The sequence below is a fragment of the Piliocolobus tephrosceles genome, chromosome 1, assembly GCF_002776525.5.
Source record: "Piliocolobus tephrosceles isolate RC106 chromosome 1, ASM277652v3, whole genome shotgun sequence".
In the NCBI taxonomy this organism is placed as follows: Eukaryota; Metazoa; Chordata; class Mammalia; order Primates; family Cercopithecidae; genus Piliocolobus; species Piliocolobus tephrosceles.
The window spans coordinates 126,582,923-126,602,417 of record NC_045434.1 but is presented as its reverse complement, the minus strand read 5'-3'; the positions used below and the strand labels follow the sequence as shown (position 1 = coordinate 126,602,417).

Genomic DNA, 19,495 nt, shown 5'->3' with positions numbered 1-19,495 from the left:
GCCATTCCTAAATTCTACAAAGAAAAGATAGTTCTTGACTGGAAGAGGAAAAAAAAAGCCAGAATATCATTCCATATTTAGTAAAAGGTTCTAAAGATTTGGAAGATAAAATTCCAATTCTAACAGAGCATAGCAGAAATAAGAACAAGCAAAGTTCTTCATTATATAAATAAAGATATTGAATAAAGTCAGAAAAAACCATCCTGACCATATATTGAGAATACTGTGTGCTGACCTGGCCTTGCTATAATCAGAAAGTCAACTCAAAAAAAGAATGATAAATAGGAAGGCATCTAGATTACCCTAGAAACCTGAAGATCCCAATTACTTCCTGCTATGGACTGAATGTCTGTGACCTCCCAAAATTCATACTTGAAATCCTAACCTCCAAGGTGATAATATTAGGAGATGGGCTTTTGGGAGATGATTAGGTCATAAGGGTGAGACCCTCACGGAACAGGATTAGTGTCTTATAAAAGAGACCCTAGAATGTTCCCTCATCCCTTCTATCATGTAAGAGTACAGTGAGAAGACCACTGTCTATGAACCAGAGAATGGACTCTCACCAGACACCAAATGGGATGACTCCTTAACCTTGGACTTCCCAGCCTCCAGGACTGTGAGAAATAAATTTCTATTGTTAGTAAGCACTCAGTTTATGGTACTGTGTTATAGCAGCCTACAGAGACTCCCATATAGAACAGGATTAAGATTCATTATTCTTTATTACTGGAATCTAAAAACTATATGTGACTAAGTGTTTTAATCTGTATTTTTAATGACTTACAGTGATGAAAAGTTGATATGGTTTGGCTGTGTCCCCACCCAAATCTCATATTGGAATTGTAGCTCCCATAATTCCCATGTGTTGTGGGAGGGACCCAGTGGGAGATAATTGAATCAAGGGGGTGGTTCCCCCATACTGTTCTTGCGGTTAAGTCTCATGAGATCTGGTGATTTTATAAGGGGTTTCCCTTTGGCTTGACTCTCATTCTCTCTTGTCTGCTGCCAAATAAAATGTGGCTTTTGCCTTCTACCATGATTGAGAGGCCTCCCCAGCTGCATGCAACTGTGAGTCCATTAAACCTCTTTTTCTGTATAAATTACCCAGTCTCAGGTATGTCTGTATTGGCAGCGTGAAAACGGACTAATACAAAAGTAAAACTCAAAACATTTAACCAAATTTAGTTTTTTTCTCATTTTGTCATATGAACTTCTACTAAATATGATTTGGATCTTTTGGTGGATGTCACAGTAACCTGAAATCTCTAGGTTAGGGAAACAATACTATCCAACTAGGTCAGAAGTAGACTCGGAACTAAACTCACACAAACTATTTTACAGTTGTTTTGTCTTATTAGAGTGAGCTACTGTGCTACTGTAGTGGAGTCCAATGAGATTTTGCTGCTCATTAAGTAATAACTCATTCTCCACATCTGCTACTGAGAAACACAAATGCCAGATTTGGTAGTCACGAAAGCTGTGTATCTCAAATCAGGCAGTTTAGTCATATACCCTATCACCATATGTGGGTTTCTTCTTGAGAACATCTTTGCTCCATGGTCAACGGGGCCTGTTCCAGGAACCCTGCTTTGATAGAATTTCCTAGTATGTCATGTTAGAATCAGTGAATCAGAGATTCTTGAAGCTAGAAAGAAACTGTAAGTTCAAAACCGATATCACAGGAAAAGTATAATCTGATGAGACACTATTCAAGTCTTTCTTGTATTTGTCCTGTTGAAACAATGAAAATCAGGCTAGGCACGGTGGCTCATGCCTGTAATCCCAGCACTTTGGGAGGCCGACAAAGGTGAATCATCTGAGGTTGGGAGTTTGAGACCAGCCTAGCCAACATGGTGAAACCCCTTTTCTATTAATAATACAAAAAAACTTAGCTGGGTATGGTGGCAGGCACCTATAATCCCAGCTACTCAGGAGGCTGAGGCAGGAGAATTGCTTGAACCTGTGAGGTGGAGGTTGCAGTGAGCCAAGATTGTGCCACAGTGAGACTGTCTCAATTAAAAAGAAAGAAAGAAAGAAAGAAAGAAACAATAAAAAACAATCCAGAAGTCTTTCCCTCTCATCACAAATGTTAGAGTTGCTATATATAATTAAATATAGAATTGTCTCATTTTTCTAGTGCAGGATAACAAGCTGTATTTGAAATTAACCATAAGCTATTGTTTATTCACGTATCCTAGCCCTCCATCTCTTTTGATGGAAATAAGTTGCCTGTTCTTGTTTTTATTTTTATTTTTTTTGAGACAGAGTCTTGCTCTGTTGCCCAGGCTGGAGTGCAGTGGCGCAATCTCGGCTCACTGCAACCTCTGCCTCCTGGGTTCAAGCAATTCGCCTGCCTTAGCCTCCCGAGTAGCTGGGACTACAGGCGCCCATCACCACGCTCGGCTAATTTTTTTTGTATTTTTAGTAGAGATGGGGTTTCATCACATTGGCCAGGCTGGTCTCAAACCCCCGACCTTGTGATCCATCTGCCTCAGCCTCCCGAAGTGTTGGGATTATAGGCGTGAGTCAACGTGCCTGGCCAGTTTCCTGCTCTTTATAATAAAAATACAGCAACCAGGATATGGACATCTACAATGTTTTGACAACAACTAAAACAAAAAGCATCTCAAATCTGTACTGACTCTGCAGACAAAAGAGGTCAAACAATTACTTCAGAGTCTCAAAATTAATTTATAGGCCTAGTGAGAAAACTAGACTAGTCTAGTAGACTAGACTCCAGCTTGGATATTTTACTGTTCTCAGGTCGCAGTGAGATCAAATGCTTCAGCATATATTTTTCGTCATGGGTTATTTTTATTTTATTAGCATTGCCTTTAAATCACTTTTTTCTTAAAAAAAAAAAAAAAAAAACACCCTTCTAGCATGTCCAAATTTATGATTCCCCACTTGAATTATGCAATTCCATTATGAAGCAGTGGTCTATACTTTACCCTTTACCCAACTTTTATTATTTTGTATTTAGAATCATTCTCAGAAGTACAAATTAGTTGATTACTGAACAAGTTCTAATTACTCCCCAGAGACTGTGGGAACTTAGGGTTTCAGTACAGCATTGTTCACTGTTCGGCTGTGAAACAGACTTCCTCCTCTGGTGACTGATCTGTTATTGATTTAAGAACTGACCTAAAGGGCTATTTGTTCTGGGCCCTTTGAAGAGCGTTTGCTTCCCCTGACTTCCAGAATGATTCTGTCAGACATCCTGAAGCCTCATGCCATATTCTCTACTATGTAGTTTGTGCAGCCTGGAATAATGGGATAGTGGCTAATTAACCTGTTCTTACCTTCAAAAGAGGGCCTGTGATTTAAAACACCTCTGAAAAATCACATTGATGCTTCAGTCTGGAACCCTGAGGCAGGTCAATTCTGTTCCCAGTCCAGATCATCCTTCCTTCTTAGCGTCAGACTTGGGGCCATGGCTGGATTCTAGACTACAAACTCTTCTGAGCACAAATAGACCTCTCCATTTCCCATGGTGCCTAGCTCTATTCTCAGCTCACAGCAGTTACTCAGTGCAAAGCAAAAACAAATTTGTAAATAATTTGTTTAGAATTATCTACAAAAAAATAAAGTATGTGTAAACTTATAATTACAATTATTTACAAATTGATTTATAAATAATTTTTATTTGTCAATAAAAAGCTTATAAAATAACAAAATTAGGGCTAAATAACTTCAAAGGATAGCTTTGACATGTAGGTTTTATGATCCCAGAGCAATGACGTCAGAAAGGCATTCTATATTAATAGTTTCTGGCTATCTTAAAAAATAAAAAGTGATTCAATGAATAGCATTTTCTTTAAGCATTAAGTGCGCATGTTGATGGAATGGCAGCAGAAAAAGACCCGAGTTCCTAAGCCTTCGTTACGATTCCTAATCCTTTGCAATCTGAAGAGAGCTCTATACAGTTTTAAACTTGCCATAGCACTCAGAAGAGGGGAGGCCTAAGTCCCCAGTCTTTGACAACAAAGAGGGCAGAACACACCTGACAGTAGGTTGGAAGCAAGTCAGGGTAATAAAGGTGAGCTAGGAAGCAGTTCAAGGGGCTTGTGAACGCCATTCACCTCTCAGTGGAATCCAGGAGGGATCAGAGGGTGTGTTAGCTGAGGAGGAGATATTTAACCGAGAGAGATGGAGATCTGGAGAAAGCTGGGACTGGGTACTGCTAATTTCCATCTGGTAGAGCTAGTGTGTTCCAGTTCCTTACTATTCACTTATTAATCAAAGATCTCTCCAAGCACCTGACACACTGCTAAGTTCCACAGGGATAATAATAAAGCCAGAAGGCTTGGTTTTTGGCTCTTAAAGTACTCACAATCTAATCAGGGGAGGGAGAAAATTCAGCAGAAGTTAAATGACTAGAGAACAATTAAATGCTAAACTCGAAGTTCAAGAGGAGTTCACAGGAGGGCAAGATCTGGATGGAGTAATGGTGCAAGACAAAAAGCCTCAGAAGAAGCCTCAAGAAAATGAGGAACCAAACTGGGGAACTAAGGTTGCTGGTGAATCAGGTGCATGTGGATGAGCCCTTCTTGAGAGGGGCAGATTTGGAAGGATGTCCTTGAATGGTGGTCCAGCAGGACGGAGCTGAAATTCATTCGTAAATCCTCACACACCGTTTTTGGAAGCGATGGAGTCTGTGATGAAAACATAAGAGGGCCAGAAAACAAAGAAGAGAGAAGCAAATAATCTTTGGTTGTTTTCATGCCTGAAGAGGCTCACTGTGGCATGAAAATCAACATGAAAACAGTCAGAATACCATAGCATCCAAACTGGGCATTGTGTAGATATTCCGTGGTCTAAGTTTTAAAACATTTATTAACTCCTTATTAGCCTCTTGATTTCTGGAAGATAAAATTTAACTTAATGGCAAAAGAGGAGAAAGATCCAGGAACTTACCACGGGGGGTTCCTCTGCATGAATGTTCACACAAGACTATGAAGTAGATATCATGGTCCCTGTTCTACAGGTGAGGAAAAGGAAGTTTATGGAGAATAAACAGCTCACCTAAATTTGTCCAAATAGTAGAATGGCAGACCTAGATTTTAAACCCTGGTATGCATGTTGCTCAAGCCCATTTTCTCTATTCCATGTAGGTGTATTCTACCTAATACCTTTCAAGAGGAGAAAAGTCTATGATGTCTCATTTGTTGTGTGGTCAGAGAGCTGAACCTAGAGCTGGGAATGACAAGAACTGTTTTTTTATCCACGCTTTGCTATTAGTTCTAAGACTTTGGACAAGGCACTCCCTTCTTTTGGTTCTATTATCTAAACTTTAAAAAGTGGGTATAGAATTAAATTGTTGGTAAGGTCTCATCTGTATAAGTTTGTAATTCTAAGTGTACAAAAGGCTTCTCCATCAGAGAATGTCCATTGAATAATATGACTGCTCTAATAAAAAGAGGAAGGGGAATATGCGGACACATGCTGATTTTTATATTTAGAAACCCACCAAGATATAAATATAAACTCAGAAATCTACCAAGATCTAAATCTGATAAATATGAACTATTCTGCCACAACAGCAATAGAAGCTCCAGGACTTTAAAGAAGAAGGTTCAGTGACAGCAGGTTTATCTCACAACTGTGTGCAGTAAGCCCACTGCCTTCATTTACATGGCATGCATTTAGTCCCCAAGAACACCTGTTGGGCCTGCAAGCCACCTCTCAGCACTGCTACTGCCCACTCAGATCCTCAGAAAAAGGCTTGAAGGATGGACACAAAGACAGTCCAGTAAGGGAACCTACAAAAATGAAACCACCAGAGGTAAGAGACCACAGAGAGGATAGCCCAGGCAGGTAGTCACTACATAGGGTTGCTTAATGTCCATCCTGCAGTCACCAGCCCTTGTAATTTTGCAAAAGGTTGTGTGTGTGTGTGTGTGTGGTGTGAAATACCTTGACTAAATATGTGGTCCAAATACTGACCAACTACATGAATCGGACAAGATGTGTGTGTCTGCTATGGCCCAAGGATCATCAGTTTGCTTCAGAACTGGCTGATAAAAAAGAGAAGGCAGGAGGCCCTGATGAGTGCTGGTCTTAGAAATAAAAAAGGAGCTAATTGAAGCAGACAAAAGGCATTGAGAAAGACCTTGTCCAATTCACATCTGAATAAAGTCCATCAGTAACCCCTTAGTTCCTACACATCTGACTCCTGCAATGCTTACCTGTTTTTAACACCTATCTGCTTCCTACAGTCAATTGCAGGAAAAGCCCTTAAAATGAAGAGTCACTGTGATAGGAAAAAAAAAAAAAAAAACCAAAACTGGTGAAAATTGAAGTTCATTTCCCAGTAGATCTAAGGGAGACCTAGGGGAAGAATTCCTGCAGTATAATCTGATTGGGGCAGTCAGAAAGGAGTGCAGGTAAACAGGCCAACCTCTAGGGTCTTTGTGACAAAAACACGTGGGAGAGAATACCAAGGATAAGATGAAACAGGGGCTTCAACACGATCCCAATGGAGGGTAGAGGTGTAGGTGAGAGGAAGGAAGAGAAAGAACAGTTAAAGCAAGGAAGGAGACAGAAGAGAGAGGAGAGCCACGAGCATGTATCAGGCAGGGCTATAGAAGGGCAACCACCTTCTCGAAGCCCCTTGGGATGTGTATGGGTGATAGGTGCTCCTGAAGGAAACCCTGGGGAACCCCAGAATGACTCTAACAGCCACATCAACATCATAATTCAAGTAAATATACATATTTTTGAGATCTACGATATCTAAAATCCAATGAGGCACAGGAGCTCCAAGGATCGTATGTCCTGGCAGGAGGTGAGCAGCAGTAAGTGGTTTTGAATGGCAGGGAATCACTTTCCCAGCAGAGGGAGTGGCTTGGTTAAAAGCAAGTGGATATGCCAGCTGTGATCATTCTATTGGAGCTTCTCATTATTCCTATTTGATAGGAAGGAGAAGCTAACTCAGAGAAGCTAACTGATTAGCTTTGAGTCGCCACACCTAACTACTGACAAAGCTGAGAGTAAAGTCAAAACCTCCTGATTCGTAGGATGGTATTTTTTCTTGAGTATCACAACTGAGGTAAAATGGATGCAAACCAGAGAAAAAAGTAGCTTGGAAATTATAGGAAATCAAATGTGAAGCAAATATTCAGGACGAATTCTCAATCAAACCAATAAAGAAAATATGAGGTGGCCAGGCACGGTAGCTCAGGCCTGTAATCCCAGAACTTTGGGAGGCTGAGGCGGGCAGATCACTTCAGGTCAGGAGTTTGAAACCAGCCTGGCCAACATGGTGAAACCCCACTTCTACTGAAAATAAAAAAATTAGCTGGGTGTAATCCCGGCTACTCGGGAGGCTGAGGCAGGAGAGAATAGCTTGAACCTGGGAGGTGGAAGTTGCAGTAAGCCGAGCTCATGCCAATGTACTCCAGCCTGGGTGACAGAGCAAGATTCTGTCTCAATTAGTAGAAAAAAAGAAAAAAGGGAAGGAAGGAAGGGAGGGAGGGAGGGGAGGTCAATATGGGGAATTCTTTTATGACCTTAAGAATGAAAGTTTGCCTTACATAAGCTGCACCTGGTTTCCACAGAGAGCAGGAAATTCACCCCCACCTTCTCCCAACCTCCAGCCCCTCCCAATTCTGTTTTTTCATAGAAGTGACCAGTGGGGAATTTTTCTCTCCTTGTGTGACTTCAGAGATGAATCATGTCTCCTTGAAAAACTGAAACAGGCAAATTGGCTTAGGAATAATTAAACAGCAACAGACCAAGTTCCCTGAATCCAGGCACTGCCTCCACTAACAAGGCTTATCTACAAAATACTGTACTGTGTAAGCAAATCTTGTGAAAAATAATATCTGGAGCTTTAAGATGTGGACACAACTGATTTAAGCATGTGACACCTATCTTTAGAGAAAAGTGATCATTTAGCCCACAAAAGCAAACCTGTTTTCACAAACTGTCAGCCATAAACATATTTTAAAAATTGCTTATGTGAAAGATTTGTATAAGTGGCTTAAATGGGAATTCAGGAAGACCAAGAATGTAAAATGGTATTTTGCTAACAAACGGAATTTGCTGCCCTTTGCAATTCGACAGCTGATTCCACTGCAGGATTTCATTTTTTATGGCAGAATATGGAAGTTCTGATACTGTAAACATGTGAAACTTATAAATCTGGTATTCACATTTCTTAAAAAAATTATCAGTCACAATATATTCTTTCCGTAATTTGAAGGTCTTATCAGCAGGGACCTTCTTGCTATTTTTAAGCATGTATAATACCAGTTCAAGCTCTCTAACCTGTTTCTGACTGGATCTTTTACATTCCTTACTCAATAATGCTAATATAGCTTTTGCAGTAAGCCGTAATCGTATTTGAAATGTGTAAGGTATTTACTCATTGCACTTATCCTCATTCTTGATTGTAAGGTCCTTTTGAAGAACATTTTAATAATTAATTGCCCATGTATCTTAGGGAAAATCAGTTAACCCTTTTGACTATGTGGAAAAGGCCCCACTGAAGGTGAGAAGCAGATTGGCTTATATCTGCTTTAAAATGCTGTCCTGGTATGAGTGGAATTTCAAATTGCAGGCTAACAGGTAAAGAAGCGATAACCTGGACAGGTGTGGTGGCTCAGCCTGTAATCCCACACTTTGGGAAGCTGAGGCAGGTGGATCACCTGATGTCGGGAGTTCAAGACCAGCCTGACCAACATGGAGAAACCCTATCTCTACTAAAAATACAAAATTAGCTGAGCATAGTGGTACATGCCTATAATCCCAGCAATAAGCTTTCTACAGCTGATTTAACTTCATATATGTTTTACAGTGGAAAAAGAAATCCATGATCCATGGCCGGGTGCGGTGGCTCAGGCCTGTAATCCCAGCACTTTGGGAGACTGAGGCGGGTGGATCACCTGAGGTCAGGAGTTCAAGACCAGCCTGGCCAACATGGTGAAACCCCGTCTATACCAAAAATACAAAAATTAGCTGGGTATGGTGGTGGGTGCCTATAGTCCCAGCTACTCAGGGGGCTGAGGCAGGAGAATCACTTGAACCCAGGGAGTGGAGGTTGCAGTGAGCCGAGATTGAGACTGCACCACTGCTCTCCAGCCTGGGCAACAGAACAAGACTCTATCTTGGAAGAAAAAAAAAGAAAGAAAGAAAGGAAAGAAAGAAAGAAGAAATCCACTACCAGCATGCTTCAATATATTCATGCTTTAAAAGAAAAAACTGGCTGGGTGTGATGGCTCATGCCTGTAATCCCAGCACTTTGGGAGGCCGAGACGGGCAGATGACGAGGTCAGGAGTTCAAGACCGGTCTGGCCAACGTGGTGAAACACCGTCTCTACTAAAAATACAAAAGTTAGCTGGGCGTGGTGTCACACCTCTGTAATCCCAGCTACTCGGGAGACTGAGGCAGGAGAATCGCTTGAACTTGGGAGGCGGAGGTTGCAGTGAGCCGAGATCACACCACTGCACTCCAGCCTGGGCGACAGAACAAGACTCAGTCACAAAAAAAGAAAAAAAAAAAGAAAGAAAATTATACAAGGAGAAAAAGAAGTCACCCAATTGCAAAGTATCAAAGAGTAAATGCTAACTGAAAAGATACACTTACTCAATGACTTCTGGGTAGAGTAAACAAGGAATTATCAAGAAAGACCATGAAGACGGCCTTTGATCTCTAGAGGCTATTAGAAAGCACTGTCTGAGTTTTAATCTTTTTGTTTGTTTTTTCTCCCCCAAATGAAGTAAAAAACCCTAAGTGGTGGCCGGGCGCAGTGACTCACTCCTGTAATCCCAGCACTTCTCCATGACCAACATGGAGAAACCCCGTCTCTACTAAAAATACAAAATTAGCTGGGCGTGGTGGTGCATACCTGTAATCCCAGCTACTCGAGAGGCCAAGGCAGAAGAATTGCTTGAACCCAGGATGCAGAGGTCGCGGTGAGCCAAGATCGCACCATTGTGCTCCAGCCCGGGCAATAACTGCGAAACTTCGTCTCAAGAAAAAAAACAAAAAACCCACAAAACTCTAAGCGGTTCTACCACACCAAGAAATTAAAGTAAAGCAATTGCTGATGAAAATGTTTTGGAACTCGATGCTGTATATGTATGTGGTGGTTGCACAGCATGGTGAATGTACTAAATGCCACCGAGTTGTACATTGTAAAATGGCTAATTTCATGTTACGTGAATTTCACTTCAATTAAAGAAATAAAGCAAGTGTACTCCGGTTAAGGTGAATGAGAAATTTTCGTCGTTTTCTTATGGTGCTTTGATAAAGAGAATATTTAACACTTCAGAAATATGTTATCAAAAAAATCCTTAGACAAATTCAGCGATTAATTCAGAGGGAGCAGAAGTTAACCAAGGAGCAGTTATGCAATGTTTTTTTCCTATTCTATTTTTTCCAGCCCACCTAAAAGCTGTAAATGGTCATCGTCAGGTTTTAATAGCTTCTCTGACTTCTCCTTTCCTAATCTCTCTCCTATCCAGATTTACTCTTTCAAAATTTATTGAACTCCTACATGCTCCATGCTCTAGAATAGGTGCTAGCACTGCCAAGATGAGTAATACACCTCACCGTTCCTCAAGGAGTTCACGGTCTGTATTCAAATTTTTAAAACTTCCTATGACGCTTCCCCACTGACTCTAGTTATATAAACTCTAAAACTTTAATGATCCCACTTAACTTGGAGGGCAGCAGCCCTTCCGAGGCTCTCCCATTACATATTCAATTATCGGTGCTGTCTGTGCCTCCTTCTTTTATTTTTTACGCAGGTCAAAGAGAAATTTTAAAGATTCTAAACAGAAACATCACTTTCTTGATTTTCAAGTGCTATACAAATAGAGCTCCTGCTTCACATGATCCTTTAAAATAAGCACTGAAAGTCTGTGAAGCTGGGACTGGTTCTAGGAATTACTCATGCATGTAAGGGCATTTCAAAGGCTTCCCTTCTCTTCGCCCCACCCTCTGTTCTCACCTTGCCACCAGCACCTCCCATTACCCTCGTCTATAAGGCCAGGTCTCTGGAGCTCACTGCACATGACCACATCAGTCCCTTCTTCAAGAACAGTTTTGTTTTCCTTTTTCTTATCCTCTCACAACTGAATTCCTTTTCATTCAACTTTCATTTTTGTTTTAACTGTGACCTCACAGCTACCCTTGGGAAAACACATTGGCTTTCACCTTGAACGGAAGAGTCCCCACCAGCCTCAGAATCCAAAATGAGCCTGTGATGGGCTGGAACAGTGACAACTCAAGAGTGATGCAGGCAAAGCAAAACAAGGGAGCAAAAATCGCAGGCAAAGCCACGCTGGCTTCTGCAGACAGGAAAAACGTAATGTTTGCCAAGTGGAAAAATCATCAACATAGAAAGAAAAATCATTTTCAAGCTGCTGAGAGTCCCCCAAAATGGAGACGAATAAAAACAACTCAAAGCAATCTAACTGCTAATATGCAGCCTAATTTTGACACAGATGTTGTTCTGAACTTACTCAATGTGAAACAGAAGCTATAACATTTAAACTAAATACCTCATTTATGGATGGAAGCAGCTACAGGTTGTCACTCAGCCAATGTGTCAGTGGCACAGCTGGTCATTTCACCATGCAGCTGGGAAAAGCAGTTTGTCAGTCACCAGAAACCAGATATTTGGGAGGATTTTCACATCAAACCCCTTCTCGCAGTGGACTCTGACCATCATCAGACTTGCTAAATGCACGTACAGTGCAGGGCCAGTCCTTCTGTATCTTTAAGGAGGCTGCCAAATTCGCAGCGCGGACATGGAGAGGAAACACACAGTGGGAAGGAGTGACGCTGGCATCATTTTAACGCATTATAGAGGGACTGGGCAACAGAGGAGCAGGAACTGAGGAAACCTAAACTAATGGCTCCCAATTATGATTTCATTAATCTTGGAAAACATGAAGCAGTAGACAACTGTGGTCTAATTGTTTCTCATTTGACTTGGCTTGGAAAACCTTACTCTCACTTAATTCCATTGATAGATAAGCATCTTGGGACAGCGGACCTTTTCTTTGTCTAGCCAAGTTTCCTTTGAACACGTTATGAAGTTTTTTGATCACCACCAAATAGAATACCAGATGAAGGTCATTATACAAAGAGAATCAAATTAACAACAGTTAAGAAGAAAAAGTTCCCGTAAGGGTTCTGGCATGTCAACAAGAAGGTAATTGCCTCTTCTTAATATTTCAAACACATGTTAATTAGTAGGCCAATAAAAATTTTATATACTTATACAAACAGTGATAATCTTGGTGCCACCTAGTTTGTGGCTCACCACAGAAAACACCTAATTAAAAAAAAAAAGTCACAGTGTCCTACTTATAGATAATAACCCACCATCTGTGTCATCAACTTTTTTCTTTTGAGATGCAGTCTTATACTATCTCCCAGGCTGGGGTACAGTGATCTCAGCTCACTATAACCTCTACCTCCTGGGTTCAAGTGATTCTCCTGCCTCAGCCTCCTGAGTAGCTGGGATTACAGGTGCCCACCATCAAGCTCGGCTAATTTTTGTATTTTTAGTAGCAACAGGGTTTCACCATGTTAGCCAGCCTGGTTTCGAACTCCTGACTTCAAGTGATCTGCCCACTTTGGCCTCCCAAAGTGCTGGAATTACAGGCGTGAGCCTCTGCACCCAGCCATCAACTTTCTACTGCTATGAACTTAGACATTTCACAGCTCAAACTGGGTATGGAACATGGAAAAAAATGACTAAATAATGGCCTTCTTTCATACAACGCGTGAGTGAGTGTAGATGCAATAAGTACATCTAAATTTGTCATGGTGAATTAAACCAGCTTCAGGCAAAGAGGCAGAGTATTAGGCTGAAATGGTCCATTTCCTTTCAATTTGTTAATATGGAGAATCTGAAATTTATTTTTTACTTGAATAAAAATTAAATTAGGTTTCATTTTTGTATGCAGAGCTCTTTCCTTGAGTATTTCATCTGGTAATGGCCAGGGTGGAATGAAGCCAGTAATCAAACACTGCGGACTTTGGAAACCCTCCTGGTTTTTCAGACTCTTAATAAAGCCTGAGAAGAGCACCAGTGTAGGGAGTGGGTGTCTTTGTTTTTGTGATGACTCATTTTATCCAGTATTCATTCATTTATTTTTAAGTCATTCCTCAAATATGTGGAAGCTTTTCTAGAAAGGACCATGGAAAATGCAAAAATACTTGGCCTTTACCCTCAAGAACTTTATAGATTTTTTTCCCCCAACATAAGCAGTCCTCTTACTTTAATAATCAGCAATCTCACAAATTAACTTTTCTCTTCTTCTCATTGAAACAAACTAATTCCTTTTTAGGAGTATATTTTCAAGACAATATGAGATCAGCCTACTCATTGAAGATTCACACAGAGACTTCTACTTTTAGGAAAAAATGAAAGACACAATAGTGAAAAAATCTTTAGGCTTCAAGATACAAAAGAGTATCCATCTAGCACGTGGAATATTTAAAATTCATTTTAATGTAGGATCAGTGTGTACTTTAGCAGAAGAACACAGAAGAGATTATGAAGAGTTGAGATCAATAGGACTATTTAAAAATGGTTTTAGAAGGGTTAACGAAGTGTCCCATCACTCTTTTAGCAATCAACAACAGAACTATTAGAAAATCAGCAGAGATACAGAAGAACTCAATGGCATCATCAATCAACAGAATCTCATAGACAATTATATACACATTCTTTTTAAATGCCCATGGAATATTCACCAAGACAAACCACATCCTGGATCAAAAAACCTCAATATATTTTAAAATAGAGTATGTTCTCTGACCATAGTGAAATTGAACTAGAAATCAATAACAGAGTGATAATAGGAAAAATTTCCCAACACTTGCAAATTAAACAAAACACTGTAAATAATCCATGGGTCAAAGATGAAGACTTGAAGGACATAAAAAATACTTCGAAGTGAATGAAAATACAACATATCAACATTTGTAGGATGAAACTACAGCAGTTGTGAGAGGAAAATGCATAGCATTAAATGCTTGTAATAGAAAAGAAGAAATATCTTAATCAACAACCTAAGTTGCTATCTTAAGAAACTAGTTGGGCACGGTGGCTCACACCTGAGGCTGGGGGATGGTTTGAGCCCAGGAGTTCGAGACCAGCCTGGGCAATGTGGAGAGACTCCACCTCTAAATGTTTTTTTAATAAAATAAAGAGAATCCTGAATACTAGAACAAGCTAAAAGTACTTTAATGTAGGCTGCAGAGAGGAAGAACTATTTCTGATTTAAATAGGGTCTCTATTTTCAACTGAATTAATCTGTATTTCAAGTCTACCTGTTGTTTCTTTACTCCATTTTCCCTGAAGCTAAAGTATAAGCTTCCTGAGGAGCTGTTTTATTCATCCCTTTTAGTACCTGCTGCATCAGAGATATTTTTTAAAATACTAGATAACTTTTTAATTGAGCAAGTTAGCTAATATTGGCAGAATCTAATACATGTCTAAAGAAAATTGGAGTTACAGAACATCTTGGTTACTTAGGTCTCTCTGGCATGGGCAATTTCGTGGATGTTCTTAAAGTGAACATGAAGACTTGAACTTCTTGATCTGCATGACTTTTCTGGGATTTTTCTAGGTCAAGTGAATAGCGAGCCATTTTCACAGATCACCTCAGGCCACTTACGGATAGAGCTGTGTTTACTCTTATACCTCGAGTGCACAGTATAAATCCAGTCACAGAGCAGGGTCCTAGTCAGGTTTCATCATTAGGTTTTAGGAATTCAGTCACATCTTCAGGCTCTACTTCTAATTCTAGCTCTGTTGCTACTTCCATCACCTCTGCAATTACTTCTTCCACTTGAGTCTTAAACCTCTCAAAGTCATGCAGGAGGGCTGGAATATACTTCTCCCAAACTCCTGTTTATGGACATCTTCCCATAAATCAAGAATGTTCTTAATGGCATCTAGAATGGTGAATCTTTTCCAGAAGGTTTTCAATTGACTTTGTCCAGATCCATCAGAGGAATAACTATCTATGGCAGCTATAGCCTTACAAATGTTTTCTCTCTTTTTTTTTTTTTTTTTTTTTTGAGACGGAGTCTTGCTCTGTCACCCAGGCTGGAGTGCAGTGGCCGGATCTCAGCTCACTGCAAGCTCCGCCTCCCGGGTTTACGCCATTCTCCTGCCTCAGCCTCCCGAGTAGCTGGGACTACAGGCGCCCGCCACCTCTCCCGGCTAGTTTTTTGTAGTTTTTAGTAGAGACAGGGTTTCACCGTGTTTGCCAGGATGGTCTCGATCTCCTGACCTCGTGATCCGCCCGTCTCGGCCTCCCAAAGTGCTGGGATTACAGGCTTGAGCCACCGCGCCCGGCCACAAATGTTTTCTTAAATAATAAAACTTGCAAGTCAAAATTATGCCTTGATTTCTGGGCTGCAGAATAGATGCTGTGTTAGCAGGCATAAAGATATTACTCTCCTTGCACAACTCCATCAGAGCTCTCGGGTAATTAGGCACATTGTCAATGAGCAGTATATTTTGTATTTTTTTAAAATAAAAACATCCAGCCCAATATATCAAGAGCAGTGATATTTTGTAAGGAAGCTTTGTCTCTTGAGTAGCAGGTCTCAACAGTGCGTTTAAAATATTCAGCAATATTCAGCAAACCGTGCTGTAAACAGATGTGCTGTCATCTAGGCTTTGTTGTTCCACTTATAGAGCACAGGCAGAATAGATTTGGCATAATTCTTAAGGGCCTGAGAATTTTCAGAATGGTAAATGAGCACTGGCTTCAACTTAAAGTCAACAGCTACATGAGCCCCTGACAAGAGAATCAGCTTGTCCCTTGAAGCTTTGAAGCCAGGTATTGACTTCTCCTCTCTAGCCATGAGAGTCCTGAATGACATTGTCGAATATAAGGCAGTTCTGTCTATATGGAAAATATGTTGATTAGTGTAGTCACCTTAATCAATTATCTTAACTAGATCTTCTGGATAAATTGCTGCAGCTTCTACATCAGTACCTGCTGCTTCACCTTGCACTTTTATGCTATGGAGATGGCTTCTCTCCTTAAGCCTCAACCAACATTTGCTACCTTCAAACTTTTCTTCTGCAGCTTCCTCACCTCTCTCAGTCTTTACAGAATTAAAGAGAATTAGGATTTTGTCCTGAATTAGGTTTTGGCTTAAGGGAATGTGGCTGGTTTGATATTCTATCCAGAGCACTCAAACTTTCTCCATATCAGCAATGAGGCTATGTCATGTACTTATCATAAAACCAGTGTGTTCAGTGCCATAGCACTTTTTTTTTTTTTTTGAGATGGAGTCTCACTCTATCGTCCAGGCTGGAGTGCAGTGGCGCCATCTCCGCTCACTGCAAGTTCTGCCTCCTGGGTTCATGCCATTCTCCTGCCTCAGGCTCCCGAGTAGCTGGGACTACAGGTGCCCACCACCACGCCCAGCTAATTTTTTGTATTTTTAGTAGAGACGGGGTTTCACTGTGTTAGCCAGGATGGTTTCGATCTCCCAACCTCGTGATCCACCTGCTTTGGCCTCCCAAAGTGCTGGGATTACAGGCATGCGCCTGGTCTGGAGTAGCACTTTTAATTTCCTTCAAGAACTTTTCCTTTGCATTCACAACTTGGCTAAGTGCCTGTTGCAAATGCTTTCCTCACTAAGCTTAATCATTTCTAGCTTGTGATTTCAAATGTGAAACATGAGAAATAGTACCTTTCACTTGAACACTAAGAGGCCATTGCAGGGTTATTAATTGGCCTAATTTCAATATTGTCGTGTCTCATAGACAGGGAAGCTCAAGGAATGCATGTGTGTGTGTGTGTGTGTGTGTGTGTGTGTGTGTGTGTGAGAGAGAGAGAGAGAGAGAGAGACAGAGAGAGAGAGGACAGCAGGCTGTTGGAGCAGTCAGAACACACATTTATTAAGTTCACTGTCTTATGTAAGCACGAGTCACAGTGTCCCCAAACAATTACAACAGTAACATCAAAGATTACTGGTCACAGGCCAGGCACAGTGGCTCATGCCTGTAATCCCAGCACTCTGGGAGGCCGACGCAGGCAGATTATTTGAGGTCAGGAGTTCAAGACCAGCCTGGAAAACATGGTGAAACCCCACCTCTCTTAAAAATACAAAAATTAGCAAGGCGTGGTGGCACGCACTTGTAGTCCCAGCCACCCAGGATGCTGAGGCAGGAGAAAGAGTGCTTTGTGATAAAAGTCACAAAAAATCCAAGGATGATATCTTACTCTATTTCAGGTGCTATAATGAGATACCATGAACTGGGTGGCTTACAAAGAACTGATATTTATTTCTTACAGTTCTGGAGCCTGGGAAGTCCAGGATCAAGGCACCAGTCAGTTCAGGGTCTTATATATGACCTGGCACAGTGATAAATGGTAGCTGTTTGAGAAAACAGTATGTCCTGTTACTAATGAAAGATCTACAGAGAGTTACTTTCCCTCTCCTTAGTGATGGTCTTACTTACCAAATCTGGCTTCACCTGGTGAATGAGGGGAAAGGAGAGCCACATGGAGTGCAAGGTGGTAAAAACAGTGGAGGGCCAGGACTGCCGAACCTCCCGGCTTCTTGGAATTCGGTGAATGTAGTATTTGGTATACTAGAAGGAAACAGAAGGAATCCAAATCAACTGAATCACTGATATCAAAGTTAAACATGGTAACAGTTAACAGCTGTAGAAATAGAAATGCTTTCTTATTTTAAATTTTCATTCTAACCACTTTTAAATTAGAGTTGTAATGCCTATCTCATGCTTCATATAACACATCAGATGGGATCACATGACAAAAAAGTTCCTATGATTCAAAAACTGTTAAAATCAGTTTGAACAATAAGTTGGGGGAAGTTTGTATAAACTACATTTCAGGCAAAGAATTTAACCTGCTGATATACAAAGAGTTCTTACCAGTCAATATATAAGACAAGTAACCTAGTATCAAGATGGGCAAAGATGGACAGATAACTCAAAACAGAAGAAATACAAATAATGATAAACACATAAAAAGATAGGCAACAAGCTGGACAACAGAAAACGAGTCATTTTCACCTACCTGACTGGCAATGACAGTGGATAACCAGTGTTGTTGAGAGTATAGGGAAACAGACATTTACATTCCCTGGTTAAATACCTGCGTACAACTTTTTGGGAGTGCAATCTGGAAATATCTATCAGAACTTGAAATGTGCCTCCCTTTGATCCAGCATTTCTGCTTCTGGAAATACATGCCACAGATTACCCCACTGTATCACTGTTTGTATCTGTGGAAACCGAAACTAGACCAAATATTCTCCAGTAGGGAATGGAGAAGTGGATACAGTAAAATATATGGAGATACGTTAACAAATGACATACAACTATATGAACTCATACGGAAGATATCCCAAGACACATTAAGTGAATCATGCAAGTTGGAAGACAGCAGGTTTAATATAATCCAGCATCAATTAACAAAATACTCACGTGCATACATACACAAATTAGTATTTGTTAGTTTGTTTTTTTTGAGACAAGGTCTCACTCTGTTGCTCAGGCTGGAGTGCTTGGTGCAATCACAGCTCACTGCAGCCTTGACTTCCCTGGGCTCAGGGTGATCCTCCCATCTCAGACTCCCAAGTAGCTGTAACCATAGGCACATGCCACCACACCCAGATCTTCCCATCTCAGCCTCCAGTAGCTGTGACCACAGGTGTGGGCCACCATGTCCAGCTAATTTTTTTGTATAGACAGGTTCTCGCCATGTTGCCCAGTCTGGTCTCGAACTTCTGGGCTCAGGTAATCTACCCACCTTGGCCTCCCAAAGTGCTAGGATTACAGGGTTGAGTCACCATACCTGGCCTATGCACTAGTATTTGCATTAAAAAAAAATCTGGAACTGGGCTGGGCACAGTGGCTCACACCTGTAATGCAAGCACTCTGGGAGACCTAGGCAGGTGGATCATCTGAGGTCAGGAGTTCGAGACCAGCCTGGCCAACATGGTGAAATCCATTTTCTACAAAAAATACAAAAATTAGTTGGGTGCCTGTAGTCTCAGCCATTCGGGAGGCTGAGGTAGGAGAATTGCTTGAACCTTGGAGGCAGAGTTTGCAATGAGCAGAGATCATGCCACTGCACCCCAGCCTGGGCGATACAGCAATAGTCTGCCTCAAAAAAAGAAGAAGGAAAAAATTCTGGGAACAGGAACTACATGCCACAAATTATAGAGAGGATGATATTATAGGATATTTTCATTTTTCAGGTCAGAATATCTTTGAATATGTTTGAAATTTGCAACAAGAAAGTGATATTTTCATAATTAAGAGAAACTAACATATTTTCCTTAAATCAAAGTTCCAGGTATATTGGTTACCTATTTCTGTGTAACAGATTACCTCCAAACTTAGCAGCTTAAAACAACAAGTATGTTCTGTTTCTCACAGTTTCTGTGGGTCAGGAACCCAAGAGTGGCTTAGTTGGGTTATTCTGGCTTGCAGTGACTCATAAACTTGAAATCAAGTCGGTG

General features: G+C 40.8%; 1 protein-coding gene across 2 annotated transcripts in view; it reads right to left on the bottom strand.

Moving 5' to 3' along the window:
• ALG14 (ALG14 UDP-N-acetylglucosaminyltransferase subunit) overlaps nt 1–19,495 on the bottom strand; it is a 251,481-nt gene that overhangs the window by 27,897 nt on the left and 204,089 nt on the right. For both annotated transcript variants that reach the window (XM_023231015.2, XM_023231014.2), the window contains one exon: nt 17,463–17,594. In XM_023231015.2, the coding sequence (XP_023086783.2) occupies nt 17,463–17,594 (132 nt within the window). The remainder of the gene's footprint in view (nt 1–17,462; nt 17,595–19,495) is intronic.